The sequence below is a fragment of the Panthera uncia genome, chromosome D2, assembly GCF_023721935.1.
Source record: "Panthera uncia isolate 11264 chromosome D2, Puncia_PCG_1.0, whole genome shotgun sequence".
NCBI lineage: Eukaryota > Metazoa > Chordata > Mammalia > Carnivora > Felidae > Panthera > Panthera uncia.
This window is the reverse complement of record NC_064818.1, coordinates 78,788,865-78,804,489: the sequence shown is the minus strand read 5'-3', so window position 1 is coordinate 78,804,489 and position 15,625 is coordinate 78,788,865. Positions and strand designations below refer to the sequence as shown.

The following is a 15,625-nucleotide window of genomic DNA, read 5'->3' as shown; positions in this document are numbered from 1 at the left end:
TTTCATTTTTAGCCTTCAGGAGTTTTGTATTAGGAATTTAAATATAAACTGCATTTGATGAAACTTTAACAGTGTCCAAATATATATTTTTACATAGTCATCAGAACAGTGCTTTTTTAAGCACTGTATATGCGATCTTATGAACACAAGGTAGGAAGTAGATCTCTGTGCTATAGGGAAAATCGAAGGTCCGTATACCTTTAGGATTGAGCCTTAGTGTTCCTTTAGCATTATATAATCTGGAAGGCCAGGCTTTGCTGAGTCCAGTGGAGTTTTAAATAAATCCCCATCTTCCCCTTTTTATTTAAGCCTCGATATTATTTACAAAACCCACACACTGCCTCCTCCTGGCCGGGAACATTTCTTCCTAGAAGATCGGTGCTTGGAGGAGGGAGTTTGCTGAGAAGGGGATAATTCATCTGACATGACGGGAGAGGCATAGATTTAAATAACTTGCTTTTAGACGAGAGTCAGTAGTAACTCGTGATTCTATCACACTAACTCCTGAGTGAGTCAGGGGACGGCAAAGGCGTTTGTGGTGGCGGCAGGAGTCGTCGTCTGGTGTCTCCCAAGAGCCGCTCACTTGACCGCCTCTTCTTTGTAGGTACTGCACCGATGGCATGTTGCAGAGGGAGATGATGTCCAGTCCGTTTCTGGGTAGCTACGGGGTCATCATCTTAGACGACGTCCACGAAAGAAGCATTGCCACGGATGTGTTACTTGGCCTTCTTAAGGACGTTTTAATGGCGAGACCCGAACTGAAGCTTGTAATTAACTCCTCCCCTCACCTGATCAGCAAACTCATTTCTTACTACGGAAACGTGCCTCTCATAGAAGTGAAGAAGCAGCACCCCGTGGAGGTTGTGTACCTGAGCGGGGCCCAGAAGGAGTCTTTTGAGTCCATTTTACGCCTTATCTTTGAAATTCACCAGTCCGGTGAGAAGGGAGACATTGTGGTCTTTCTGGCCTGTGAACAAGTAAGTAATATTCTGACCTCACGGCGGAGCTGGGTTACTTAGGGGGGGAGCCTTTTGACCCTGTGGCGAGGCTGTTAATAATGAACGTCCGGGTTTCGGTTTGCTGAGTCGCCGTTGAAACGCTTGCTTGTTTTAAATACTTGAGAAGACGCGCAGGCAGGGTAAACAAAACGTGTTCTGGAAGGAGAGCACAGAAGTGCTTCTGCAGTCCCAGGCGGTGAGGACGGAGGGCCCGGGGGGCGGCTTGGGGGCCTCCAGCCCGTGGTCCCCAGAGCTGACCCGCTGACACCAGGCTCGGGCCGAGTGTCCGTCTGCCGCAGAGGGTCTCGGGAGGGAAGATGCACGCCGACTCCCGTCATGCTCTCACTGTCTCCCGTGTGACCGGGGGCGTGTGCCGGAGAGGAGGCCTCTACCCACCCCACGGATGTCCCTCCAGTCGTCACCGCAGTGTTAGCGGGAAAGTATAATGCCTAGCACACCCAGAGGACTCTCTCCCTGCACTGGGGTCCTTTTAAAAAAGGATGAGAGGGGCGCCTGGGTGGCGCAGTCGGTTAAGCGGCCGACTTCAGCCGGGTCACGATCTCGCGGTCCGTGAGTTCGAGCCCCGCGTCGGGCTCTGGGCTGATGGCTCGGAGCCTGGAGCCTGTTTCCGATTCTGTGTCTCCCTCTCTCTCTGCCCCTCCCCCGTTCATGCTCTGTCTCTCTCTGTCCCAAAAATAAATAAAAAACGTTGAAAAAAAAATTTTTTTAAAAGGATGAGAAAGATCTCACATGGATTCTGGAAAATGTGATTTCAAAAGAGTAATTAGAAATGTATCACCGAGGGGCGCCTGCTTGGCTCAGTCCGTGAAGGTCCAACTCTTCGTTTCGGATCAAGTTATGATCTCACGGTTTTTTGAGTGCGACTCGCACGTGGGGCTCTGCGCTGCTTGGGATTCTCTCTCTCTCCTTCTCTCTCTTCCCCTCCCCTACTCATGCTGCCTCTCTCTCAAATAAACTTTATTACTTAAAAAAAATTTTTTTTAACACTTATTTAGTTTTGAGAAAGAGACAGAGCTTGAGTAGGGGAGGAGCAGAGAGAGAGAGGGACACACAGAATCGGAAGCAGGCTCCAGGCTCTGAGCTGTCGGCCCAGAGCCCGATGAGGGGCTCAAACTCACAGACTGCAAACTCATGACCTGAGCTGAAGTCGGACGCTTAACTGACTGTGCCACCCAGGTGCCCCAAATAAATAAACCATTAAAAAAAGAAAAAGGAAAAGAAAAAGAAAGCAATGTGTAACTGAATCTTTGCTACTGCTTTTATATGGTCAAGGTGCCATCAGGCTTGCAGTGGATTTGGGTTTCGTTTTTATTTGTGGCTGTGCCCCGACCCTACTTGCCCTGTAGTATTCTGTTGGCTGAATCTAGAAGCCCCCAAAATCTCAAGGATTATCTCCTTCTTCTTAGGGACTAATTTCCTGGTCTTTTTTTCCTGCTCATCATCTTACTCAGTAAAAGTGCTACTTTTTAGCTGGCCATGACCCAAGTACGTAGTGATTCCAGTGATTAAGCAGAAACCACAAAGGGAAAGGGAGATTGTTTGATGTTGGCCGAGGCACCAGCTGAGCAAAGACAAGTGTCTCAGCTCTCCCTCAGAGCCTTAAGTACTCACATCTTTCAAAAATACTTGCAAAGTATTTACGCGGCTTGATGTTTAAAGCATAAAGGACGACGGGCCCTCCCGGCTTCGGGAACTTCAGACAGCCTTCTCACAACGTAGATTTTACCTGCTTCCATAAAGAAAGTAATTCAGAATCTCAAATATATAACTACCATAGATTTAGCGATTTCTCATGTATGGACCATACAGTTTCTTCAGTAGGAGGTCTTCTCCCTATTATAGCGATTTATTCTGTGATCATTTCCTAAGCCTGCATGACTCAAGAAAGTCCTGAGGAAAGTGGTAAGATGAACAGGCGGCCAGGGGAAGGATCCATGAGGACGATGACAGGTTCTCAGTGTAACCGGGCGAACGCTGAGGAAGGGAAGATTGGCGGAATGAATGGTCAGTCACCAGGTGAAAAAGAAGACATAAGTTTCTGGGCGGGAGGGAGAAAGGATAATTAAGACTGATAGAATGAGTAGTCTTTCAAGTCAGAGTAGACAAAAATTCCAAAATGGATTTTTGGAAAAAAACTTCTCGCATGCAGATCTTACGGTTCCGAGCCTCTGGGAGCGAGGCCACGATGGTGGGCAGGTGCCGCGGGTCTGACCTGGGGCCAGCCCTGGAACCCGTGAGCCAGGCTCCTCTTCGTGCACCGGCTCACGGCGGGTCTGGGTCGCCAGCGTCCCGCTGGCTCCAGCAAACCTCTGCCGGGACCAGCTTTCTCTCCCAGTCCAGCTCCGCCTTCCACAGCTGGCATCGGGCTCGCTTGTCCCCGTGTCCCACCTAACAGGCTGGACGCAGTTCAGTCTCCTGCCGGACTTTTCCCTTTTCTTCTTTACCACTTCTGCCAGGATTACCATTAAGGTACGCCTCTCCCTTTCCTGTGGTCTCGCAGTTTCTCTCTTCGACAAATGTGCCTTGCTCTGAAATCCATGTTAGCCGCTGTTGGTCACACCCCCACCCCCCATACTATTTGAAACTTTCTTGATTTCCATATAAAATGTTAAAACCTGCCACAGCAGTCAAATGTCCCGTGAAAGCAAATCCAAGCAGTTCAGTACATTAACAGAAATGCACTGTCATTTTTTAAGAGAAACATTTTTTTTATTTTAAAAATCTTTGAATGTTTATTTTGAGAGAGAGTGCAAGCAGGGGAGGGGCGGGGGGGGGGAGAGAGAGAGAGAGAGAGAGAGAGAGAGAGAGAGAGAATCCCAAGCAGGCTCTGTGCTGTCAGCACAGCGCCCCACACAGGGCTCGATCCTACAAACTGTGAGATCATGACCTGAGCCAAAATCAAGAATCAGACACTTAACCAACTGAGCCCTCCAGGTGCCCTTTAAGAGATACATTTTATTTTATTTTATTTTATTTTATTTTATTTTATTTTATTTTATCTTATTTTATCTTATTTTATTTTATTTATTTTTTTGTTTTATTTTGTTTTATTTTATTTTTATTTTGTTTTATTTTGTTTTTAATTTTTTTTAATGTTTATTTTTGAGACAGAGACAGAGCATGAACAGGGGAGGGTCAGAGAGAGAGGGAGACACAGAATCCAAAACAAGCTCCAGGCTCTGAGCTGTCATCACAGAGCCTGACACGGGGCTTGAACCCACGAACTGTGAGATCATGACCTGAGCCGAAGTTGGACACTTAACTGACTGAGCCCCCAGCCGCCCCTTAAGAGATACAGTGGAGGGGCGCCTGGGTGGCTCAGTCGGTTAAGCGGCCGACTTCAGCTCAGGTCACGATCTCGCAGTCCGTGAGTTCGAGCCCCGCGTCGGGCTCTGGGCTGATGGCTCAGAGCCTGGAGCCTGCTTCCGATTCTGTGTCTCCCTCTCTCTCTGCCCCTCCCCCGTTCATGCTCTGTCTCTCTCTGTCTCAAAAATAAATAAAACGTTAAAAAAAAAATTAAAAAAAAAAAAAAAAGAGATACAGTGGAAATTGTAGACATGCCCTCACACATTTTGGGTTGGTGAGCACTGGGTACCTCCCGTTGTCTATAACCGCTCGCTCAGCACCTCAACCTGCTGTGAATTAATCCCCATCGTCACAGGCTGTCCTGTGTTTTGACACTCAGTTGAGACTTTGAGCCCTCAGTGTTTATAGTTCCTTATCCTTTAACTTTTAACCTGAAAAAAAAAAAAAGTGAAATAGGTGAAGTAGAAAATGAAGTTGGGATTTATGGTGCCAGCAGCCACATGGCTGTGCTGCTTTAAACAGGACGGCATTGTCGCCTGGCAGGTTTTCTGGGAAATGCCCTGCGTATTTGCGTCGCTCTGGGCCTTTTCGTCTTGGGGCCGGGGATCTCCCTGCATGTGTCACCGTGCTTTCCGTGGCTTTGCAGGTGACTTAGGAAGGCCCCACATGGGTAAGTGCACAGACACATTGAGTAAGAAGGAAATGAATAAACAGTATTTTGGGGCGCTGGGCGGCTCAGTCGGCTGAGCGTCCGACTTCGGCTCAGGTCATGATCTCGCGGTTCGTGGGTTCGAACCCCACTTTGGGCTCTGTGCTGACCGCTCGGAGCCTGGAGCCTGCTTCGGGTTCTGTGTCTCTCTGTCCCTCCCCTGCTCGCACTCTGTCTCTCTCTCTCTCTCAAAAATAAAAATTAAAAAAAAAAAAAAGTGAACAGTATTTTAAGCTTTCTTTTTCCTTCAAATTCTGAAGGTTATGGCCTCAAATCCTTTGTTAGCTGAGCCTGAAGTGCCTACACTATGCACACTGTCAGTGTCTATTTTGCTCTGCTTTTTTTTTTCCTTTTGAAGAGTTCTTTTCTTCTTTTTTTCGTTCTCCATTCAGAACAAAACTCAACCTTAGAACCCACCTACAACCACAAAGCTTTAGCAATGGGAAGCAAATAAAAACTGAGTGGCCCAAATCACTTTTTAAAGAGTATCCGAAGAGAATAAGAAATGTTTGAGTGCAGTTGGAAGGTTTATTTTGAAAAATAATTGCCCACAAGCGGGCTGCTGGAATCAGCCTCCTTTTCCAGCTCCAGGAACGCCTGTGGCAGCCTGTTCAGGAGCGGCGGGGCGGGGAGGGGGGGTCATCCGGGAGGGATGGAATGGGGCCTGTCCTGGGGGGCCGAGCAGCAGCCAGGGACAGGAGACACAGCCCACATCTCTGTCCTCCTCCTGGTAATTTCTAATAGGCTGTCCGCATGTGGAATGGTGATGTGATCAGAATTAGAAATATGGAGAAATTATTTTGTTCTGAGTGTTCCAACTGGCAAGTTTTCATTTATTATGATCAGCAGGTACTCTCTTGGCTTGGTAGAAATCTGCCCCAAGGACGCCACCTCTGTGCGGAAGAAGGGGGTCTACACGGGAGGGTGTCCCTGACAGCTGCTCCCGTGGAAGCCTCTGCCCTGCTTCCTGGGACCTCCTGGAGGCCCGGGAGTCACTTTCAAACAGCTCTCCCCGGGCCTTAGAGACCTGTGATGCCATTTTTCTAGGCAGATGTGTCCCCTACAAAACCCTGAGTCAACTCAACCCTCTTCTACAGATGAAGGGAAGGAAGGAGAACGAGCTGGACACTGGAAAATGGAATAGGTCTTAGGTCTTCAAAACTCTTAGTGGTCATGAGAAGTCATCTTTTTCATGTAGATTTTTAGTGCAATCTGATGAACGAAATGAGACTTCTTCCATTCGGTAGTTTGTTAGCTGGGCCCTGAAGGAGGTAGAAAACTTCAGAAACATAAATTCCAAAGGTTTAAGAGTTACATTAAATGACACCTCTTTTATTTGAGGTCCTAAAAATCTAGTTGTATTTGAGAAATGGAAAAATACTATCTGGGGCGCCTGGGTGGCTCAGTCAGTTGAGCATCTGACTTCGGCTCAGGTCATGATCTTGCACTCCGTGAGTTTGAGCCCCGCGTCGGGTTCTGTGCAGACAGCTCGAAGCCTGGAGTCTGTTTTGGATTCTGTGTCTCTGCCCCTCCCCTGCTCATACTCTGTCTCTCTCACTCTCAAAAATGAATAAATGTTAAAAAAAAAAAAAAAAAGAAAGAAAAATAGTATCTAAAGTGCCTTGCCTTTGGAGCATTTTGCCCCCTTACTTATGCGTAGTTTTAGGGGCAATAACTTACTTTTTCTTCCCCCAATACATTTATCAGTGAAACAATTTAAAAGGATATTTCTACATGCTTGAATCATGCCACAGTGTGTAAATCAGCAGTGACTGTCTCCTGCCGACTTCATTCCATTTACACTATCTTAAAGGCTAATGGGTCAGAGTGACCCAGAAACCCTGGTTACAGAATGGGTGTGTATATGCTTTTATTACAGACCCAGAGATTGTTTTAGAATTCTTAGTTGTTCCACCATTAAAGCACAGTGATGCGTCACCATCAATATGAGGATAGCTTCTGTTTACCTGTCATTGTTAATGGATATGAGAAATTGCATCAATCTAGAAAAATAAGATAAATGCATAAAAAGGCACGGGCAGTACATTTCCCAAGAGGAAGACCATTTTGGACGAAAAGCAATGAAATTGTTTATAAGTTGTATTTAACTTCCCCAAAGAAATGTACTCATCTAGTCGGGTCTTCTTTTCATGTAATGATTCACAGAGACAACAACACAGGTATTTCTTTCCCTGCATACATTATGTACCTTTTGCCTGTAGTTTTACTTAACTTAGACATCTTTTTTTAAAGTGATGAAGTTGTAACATATTTTATTCTCATGGATGATGTTATTTTTTTTACTTTAGGATATTGAAAAGGCCTATGAAATTGTCTGTCAAGAAGGATCTAACTTGAACCCAGATCTAGGGGAGCTGGTGGTGGTTCCTCTGTACCCAGAAGAGAAATGTGCATTGTTCAAGCCAAATGAGGAAACAGAAAAAAGATGCCAAGTGTATCAGAGGAGAGTGGTGCTAACCACTAGCTCCGGAGAGTCTTTGATCTGGAGTAACACAGTCAAATTTGTCATCGACGTGGGTGTGGAAAGGAGAAAGGTAAATTCTTGTCACGTGCGTAAATAGCCTGCTGGTGGGCATCGAGAATCCATTTCTTGGGTTCCTGCCATCGTATCGAGCAGGAAGTGAGGATGAACTCTGTGATCTGATGAGTCTCTGAGTTGCCCATGCGCACACAGGAGGATTATCGCGGCCGGTGACCAGTCTTGCCTACCCACTACTGCCTTTCGTTAGCTTGTCGGTAATCCCCACGCTAATTGAGGTGCCAGAGGAAAACGTTTTGAGAAAAGACACAGCTACTAAAGCGGAAAGGTGATGGCTCTTCTTGTCAGTGGTTTTTCTTTAGCTAAGGTGCTAGCAAGGCAAAGGATCCGACTCCTGAACCAGTCTTTTCCTACGTACATCCTCTGAGTGTCTTGGGGGGACCCCCTTTCTCAAAGTAATTAGCATCTTCTCTTGGTGATTTACCAGAATTTGGTTTCGAGTACACTGGCTTTAATTTTATCAGATTTTGGGTTTAATGTTGACAGGATGAAATCCTATCCTAAATTTTTAAGAATACTTTTATAACTACCTTTAAGTAAAAAAAAAATTAGGAAAATGGAAGTAGGCTATCTCAAGCTCTCAAAGACACTGGAACTTAAGGAATCATAGCATTTAAGAACTTGAAAAGAAACGTACCAGGGTATTGATCCATTTCGCATCATTAGAGGTTTACGTACCTTTTACCCCTTTAGGAAACTGGGTCCCCGCAGTATGTTACTGTGACAGAGCAATTCCAGCCGTTCTGAAGGCTCCCTGGGAACCAGTTTGGGCTCTTACTGAATTAGTCCACCATTCAGAGAACCCAGGGCTGTCACTTTCCCCCTCAAACCACCCGTAGGAAAAATCCCGCTTGGTGCCATATGCCGTTTTTGTCTGAGCCCCTAGCACTGGGAGGGCTCAGCATATGTTGTCAAGGTCAGACCGCTGAGATCACAACTTGAATGGAACCTTGAAGAGACACAGCACCGGCGGGTGATCATCCTTTCCTCTGTGTGGCATGTGACGATCCGTCATCGTTCACAGGGTCGTGCTTTGAGAAGCGACACCACCAGCATTTCGGGAGATGGTGCAGAGGCCCTGTGTTTATTGAACCTACATTGAAAGCAGACAGTCTCTAAATCCATTTATCAAGCCACTAGCAGTTTCGCTCTCAGGGCAAGCGAAACAATAACAAATGTCATCCCGAGAAAACGAGTCTGTAGTTGGGCGTTTCGCAAAGTGCCCTGGACCACGCAGTCCCCTCTGGTCCGGCGAGCCTGCGACATCTTGAGCGCTGTGACACTAAAAATGCTGTCTTTCCGTTCACAGGTGTACAACCCTAGAATCAGAGCGAACTCACTCGTCACGCAGCCCATCAGCCAAAGCCAAGCGGAGATACGCAAGCAGATTGTCGGTTCGTCTTCTCCAGGTAGCACCACGGCCACGAACACGGCTGCAAATTCCCGGAGGCAGGCAACCGGGAGCCATCGTAACCATGTCCCTTGGTTTCTTCCAGGAAAACTCTTCCGTCTGTACTCTGAGGAGTTCGCCTCCAAAGACATGCGGCCGCTCAAGCCAGCTGAGATGCAGGAGGCGAACCTGACCAGCATGGTGCTGTTCGTGAAGAGAATAGACATCGCGGGCTTAGGCCACTGTGACTTCATCAACAGACCAGGTAGCTGTGTGCTCGAGTGTTCTCGGGGCGCGTGGCGGAGACGTGGCGGAGACGTGTGCCCCTGCCCGGGCCCGGGCCTGAGAGCAGGTGGCACTCAGTGGCACAGGCAGGCGTGCGGGGATTTGGTCGTACAAGCATTGTCCCCGTTAGAGGCACATGTCCTCTGAAGTCATTTTTCGACAAACCTGTAGGAACTTCTTGCCCTGACACTGGAGAATGATCTGGACCCTGGAGCCCGGGCGGCTGGGCAAGGGTGGCCAGTCCCAGCCCGAGAGAGGTCTCTTCCACAGGCAGCCCCTTCCCACTGCCCCTGCCCGCGTCCAGGCGTCTTTACCTTGGGAACCGCTGCTTTGTTCTCGGACCAGCAGCTTGACCTCACCGAAACAGAGTGGGTACGTGAGTCCCCCATGGAGGGTCCTGACTGAAAGGATTGGTTGCCCTTCACTGATAACTTAGTTCACTTGTGCTTTGATAAAAAGAACGTCCTTAATTTTTTTCACACTTTAGGCCAGTGGTTCAAATTTTCAGTATGTGTATCAGACGGTGGCAGGTGGGGGGCGGGCGGTGGATGACAACCTACTGATCCGGGTTCTGTATCACATGCACACAAGAGAGTCACAAAAGACCGTGTAAGCAGAGAGCATACTTGGAAACAGTGGAATTTCTTCTTTGTTTGGGATGTTTTCTCTCTGTTCCTGTTTTTCTGTCATTTTGCCCAGCAGTGCTGGTAGGATTTACAAGCACTTGAGAAGTACATTATTTAAAATTATTTTTTAACGTTTATTTATTACTGAGAGACAGAGACAGAGCATGAGCAGGGAAGGGGCAGAGAGAGAGGGAGACACAGAATCCGAAGCAGGCTCCGGGCTCCGAGCTGTCAGCACAGAGCCCGACATGGGGCTCGAACCCACAAACCACGAGATCATGACCTGAGCCAAAGTCGGATGTTCAACTGACTGAGCCACCCAGGCGCCCCAAGAAGTATGTTATTTTAGAGTGACTCTCAAATATTTGCGAAAATGACTGGTAGAATTTGGAGTGGGTTAAGAGGAAGGTGCTCTAAAGGTGACAGGTGCAAAGTCGACAGTGGAGACAGCTTGTCCTAAGTGGCGTGGCCCTGTGCGGAGGGTGCGAGAAGTCGGCGTGGGCGGGACCAGCGGCACCTGCCGCCTCAGGGCGCCCCAGGAGCATCGCCAGAAGTTTCCTCACCCTGAGGGCCCGGCAGGTACACCTTGCTCTGCACCAGTGTTGTGTCCTTCCCTGGAGCCTTTCAGAGTTTTACAACAAAAGTCTCCCAGTAAACACCGTGAAAAATCAATTACTCTGGGGAACCCTTTGGGGTCTTAGATTTTCAGTGCAGACTTTCCCACCTAAGGAGCAGGGGGATCTCCAGGAGGGAGAGGGACCCGAGCTGCTCCTTCTGAAATCCATCTACTTCCTCTGCAGCCATTTCCTCCCGGGAGCTCTCTGTCCTTCCAGAAGAAGGACTGCGGACAGCTCTTCTGCAGTGTCCATGCCCCCCTACCCCATCTGCCCACTGTGCCAAGTCTGCAGGACCATGTGCGGGGCCCCTGGAAGCCACCATGACCTGGGGGGGGGGGGGCACGGAGCCCCCGGAGAGGCTGTCCTTGGGTGGGAGACTGGCTTCCCTAAGGGCCTAGAGGATGCAGGTGTCAGAGCACAGGGCAGCGGGAAGACCTTCTCCAGGGTGAGCAGCAGAGGAGCCGAGACGCAGACAGGACAGAGAAGAAGCCGGAGTAGGATGTGCGTCGAGGAGATGTACCTGGGAAAATGGGCTCGCACCTGGGTGGCGGCCACGCGGCGCCACCTTCCCGCGGGCCTCGGGGGACGTGAGCCGATTTTGCTTGGCTCCCGGCCTCCCTGCCTGAGAAGAGCGTTCCTGGGGCCCGGCTCCTGGGTCACTGGCCGAAGCGAGGAATGCGTGTCTGCTGGGTGCACCGACCTAGGCAGGAGGAGCTCTGGGGACGTAAGGTTGTAGTGTGTGTGTGGCGACCTCGGCTCGGCGCACTTGCCTTACTGGACCGTGTGGGGTCACGGGAATCGTGGGGAGTCCGACGGGGCCGGGGGACAATATCCCGGTAGCCTCCACCCCGGGGCTGTCAAACGGCCACCCATCCTTCTCCCGGCTTTTCCTCTGGCTGCTGAGGAAGCAAGCGAGGGTCTGGGCCACGCGCCCCCGTTTCTCAGGTTTCTCACGGTGACCTCAGCTTCAGACGGCTCGGCTTCTGTCAGAGCCCGTCGGCCACAGTGAGCCCTGCCGAGAGCTTCTGGGGACCGAGCTCTGCAGAGACGTGCTTCGTTTCTGAAAACCACTGTTCCAGTTGTGCCGCTCATCGCTCCGGCCCCAGAGTCACCACGTGTCGGGTCCCCGGGTGTCTTCCCGTTCCAGACGGTAGGTGTCTGGTGGCCTTGCCAGGAAGGGAGAAGAAAAGCAGGCTTTGTAACGTCAAAGATTCCAAAGAGCAGACGGCAAACCGCAGCAGGGCAGACCCCGCTTCCTCCCGCCAGCCTCCCGCCGCGCTGCCTGGAGCTGAGAACTGGGCACAGAGGGTTAGCGGGGCAGCTCCTTTTTGTCTCCTGACAGCGTGCACACACCCGTGTTCTGCTGTGTTCGAGGAAAAGAGAACTGTGGACTAAGTCTGACTCATCGTTTTAGAAGGAAATAAAGATGACGCTTGCAGCTGCTGCATTAATTCAGCTGCTAATTGAAATACGCAAATGCAGCAAACGTGTTACCCTTTTCAGGCTTCATGAGCCATGTGAAAATGAATCTGGCATAACTAGGCTACAGGCTATTCACTGAACTCCCTTGATACTGATCTCTTAAAAAAAAGAAAAAAAAGAACCAGTTGTTTTTCCTGCCTAGTGCTGACTGTTGGCCTCCATCATGAGCGACGCCATCACTGGCAGTCTGCACCGGGAGGCGTCGGACCGACGGACCACGTCTCCTCCTCCGGGAAGGCGATGGCACCCGCACAGCAACTGGAGACAAACTAGCTGCGGTGCGCTGGGCTACATCAGAGGTCATCTGTGTATCAGGAGGCAGAACCCATTTTGGGGGTGGCCAGACCACTGGCTTCAGAATGATCTAGGAGAGATGAACCCCTACACACAGACTTGCCAGACATCATGTGCAGGATGAGAGCTCAAGAAAACGGGAGAGAACGCAGGGACGGAATAAAGTCGGGGCTGCAGAGGCCAGCATCGGTGTGGGCAGAAAGAGGGATTGAAGATGCTGCAGTGGGTTGATCTGCGGTGAGGAGTCAGGCGTCAAGAAATCAGGATCTTCTGGAACTCTGGCCGCCACGGTAGAGCCGTTCGTGCGCCCACTGGAGAAGCACGCGTGCAGGTCTCTATGTCCCTGGACACATGATATTTTGCTTCGGGGTTCACAGAAGGGTCTTTACACATTACAGTCTGTACTGAGAGGAGAACGGAGGGAGTGTGGGCTGCAGACTCCATGCTCACAGTGGCATTCACAGCCTCGCCAAAGACGCTTCCGTCTGCTGCCCGCCGCCCCCAGACAGCCCCAGAGGTGAGCAGGTGGTCTGGCCATTCCGGCAGGAAGGCCCAGCGTGGGTTTCTGAATGAGTGTCTGAGGCCACGCGGAGTTTATTGCAGTATTCAGGTGGCCGGGTGGGCATGGGAAAAAGAGGCACAGATAAAGTAGAACAACCCAGGGGCGGCTGAATGAGGATCTTGGAAGATGCTGGAAGCAACAAAGTAATTTTTCAGAAAGCGAAGCGGAGAACGGGAGAGATTGTATAAGGCGCAGAATGGAAGGAAGCATTTTCAGCTCTTGATCCGCATTAGGCTCTTCATAGGTCCTGTGAGCAAGTGACTTGTTAGCCAGGCCAGGGCGTTCGAGGGTGAAAGGGGCATTCGAGGGTGCATGATTAAGCTGGGACGAGACATGGGAGCCGGCCGTCCCTGGGGAGCCAGGGCAGAGGGACACCGAAAGCTCAGGCTCCTGAGCAGACTGCCAGGGCTCCGGTCCCGCCCCCCTGGCTTGCTGTGTCACATCCAGCATTATGTCACTTTCTCAGGGTCTGTTTCTTCATCTGAATGGGAATGTAATCAGAGTAATTGGTTTATAGAATTGTCAAGATGAATTAGTTACCATGCATGGGGCCCTTAGAAATATGGGCACACGGGCACCTGGGTGGCTCGGTTAAGCGTCCGACTTGGGCTCAGGTCATGATCTCGTGGGTTGTGGGTTCAAGCCCCACATCAGGCTCTGTGCTGACAGCTCAGAGCCCGGAACCTGCTTCAGATTCTGTGTCTCCCTCTCTCTCTGCCCATGAGCTCTGTCCCTGCTCTGTCTCTCTCAAAAATAAGTGTTAAAAAAAATTTAAAGAAACGCACAGGCACACGGTAAATACTATGTCTGTCACCACCTGCATGACTCCTACCCCCACTCTGCGACAGGCACATGGGCCCTAAGCTGCGGACGGGCGCACGCCACGCGGTTTCCATGGTGGGAAAAGCAGATACCAGACCACAGGCGTTGGGAGGCAGCAGCAGGCTGCCTCTGAGGAATCGCGGTGGGTCACAGCAGAGCTTGGACGTGGAGCCAGGAGGCGTGCTGCGGGTGCAGAGGCCTGGGCTCACATCCTCGTTTCGCCGAGTTGGGCCGCTCAGGCCTCTGCCTTTGGCAGGTCACTTACCTTTTCCTCATCTGTAGCATGAGGATACAGTGTCTGCCCTCTTGTGTCAGGGGGTTACAAAGAGGTTCAAATGAGGGGGCGCCTGGGTGGCTCAGTCGGTGAAGTGTCTGACTCTTGATCTGGGCTGAGGTCATGATCTCACGGTTCGCGGGTCTGAGCCCTGCATCAGCGTCCGCCCTGGTGGTGTGGAGCCTGCTTGGGGTTCTCCCCCCCACCCTATTTGTGTGCTCTCGCTCTGTCTCAAAATAAATGAACTTGGGGAAAAGAGATTTAAATAAGATTATGCAAAAGTGCCGTGTATAGGGGGTAGGAAGGAGGCAAATGCCAGGCTTTATGAGCATGTCCTTTGAAACTCAGGGAAGCAGAAGCGTTTCCTTCCTATTTTCAGAATCAAACTCTTAACCTAAAAGTCCTGACTTGAGAGTCTACGGTGTGAACCCAGAGCCATCTGATTGCTCAGTCTCTTCCTTCTGTGGACTTTGCAGCATACGCAATGCCCAAGTCCCAGTCCTAAAACCACTTGGGACCAGAAGCTACAGTTTTAAAAAAACGTTTACTTGCTTCTTTTATTTTGAGGGAGAAACAGTGCGAGCAGGGAAGGGGCCGAGAGAGGGAGGGACAGAGAGAGAGGGAGGGAAGGAGGGAGAGAACCCCAAGCAGGCTCCACACTTCCGCGCAGAGCCCAACATGGCTCCCGTGAACCATATCCTTCTCTCTTGGTTCTTCTCCTTTGCTCTCTCTTTTCAGTCCACAAGGCAGAAAGTTGGCCGTGTTCTGCCTTGAGCCTTAGGACGTCCCGAGTCAGTCCTTGGAAATCCCGGTTTCTCTGGGTCCAGACTCCTAAGACTCCCACCATAGAGTCATCGGCTCTGTTTGAGAAGGGGCCCACCCTGAACCGGTCAGCCCTGTGTGCAGGTTGGTGGCAGTGTAGGAGGCGGTCACACGGTACAGCTCACATGCTTCTCTGGGAGTGGAGGCACACTCCTAGGTAAAACCACATTCCCAGCACATTGGAAAGGGATTGTTGGGTTCTGTGTCAATGTCCCTCCTCAGACCGCCAGTTCTGAAGGCCACGATTGAGCCCGTCCACGTGTGTACCTGCCCTCAGGGCCTTGCAAGTGCCAGCAGCACAAGAAGCCATGAGTGGCTTAGGAGGAAGGGAGTGAATGAGTTGAGTGTCATCCTTATAAGAGACTAAGTCAATCAGCAAACAGCCAACAGAGCAGCCTCGGCTCCTTTCTTCCCCTCGTGGTCGCTCCCTAGGCTTGTGCCGGGGTGGCAGTGACGGAGGTGCCCGTGGCTGTCTGGTCTGGGTCTCCTTCCACGGCACGGTCAGGGGCAGAGGGGGCGTGCGAGAAGTCTGAGCGCACAGCTAGGTCAGCTTGGAGGGGCCGGGCCGCCCCCGCCTCGTGCTGCAGATGGTGCCAGGCGGGCACTGCCATTGTCCAAAAGCCCCGGCCACAGCAAGGCTGGGTACAGAAGACTTCGGCTCCTGCCAGAAAGGAGTGGGTGTGGCATTGAAAATGGGTCTCTTCCGTTTACCAGTGGAGGCCACCCTGTCTCGAAAATCCTTCTGAATTCTAATGACTCCGATTGGACTTTGATGCTATATCCTTACCGGATAGAAAGCAGGGTAAGGAGTATGGTGGGAGGAGAGGGACCAGCCCTGGCTTTGGGGACCGCTTACC

General features: G+C 50.6%; 1 protein-coding gene across 4 annotated transcripts in view; it reads left to right on the top strand.

Annotated features, from left to right (window-relative positions):
• DHX32 (DEAH-box helicase 32 (putative)) overlaps nt 1–15,625 on the top strand; it is a 53,067-nt gene that overhangs the window by 28,814 nt on the left and 8,628 nt on the right. For all 4 annotated transcript variants that reach the window (XM_049646601.1, XM_049646598.1, XM_049646600.1 and 1 more), the window contains 4 exons: nt 605–977; nt 7,344–7,589; nt 8,904–9,003; nt 9,091–9,249. In XM_049646601.1, the coding sequence (XP_049502558.1) occupies nt 605–977; nt 7,344–7,589; nt 8,904–9,003; nt 9,091–9,249 (878 nt within the window). The remainder of the gene's footprint in view (nt 1–604; nt 978–7,343; nt 7,590–8,903; nt 9,004–9,090; nt 9,250–15,625) is intronic.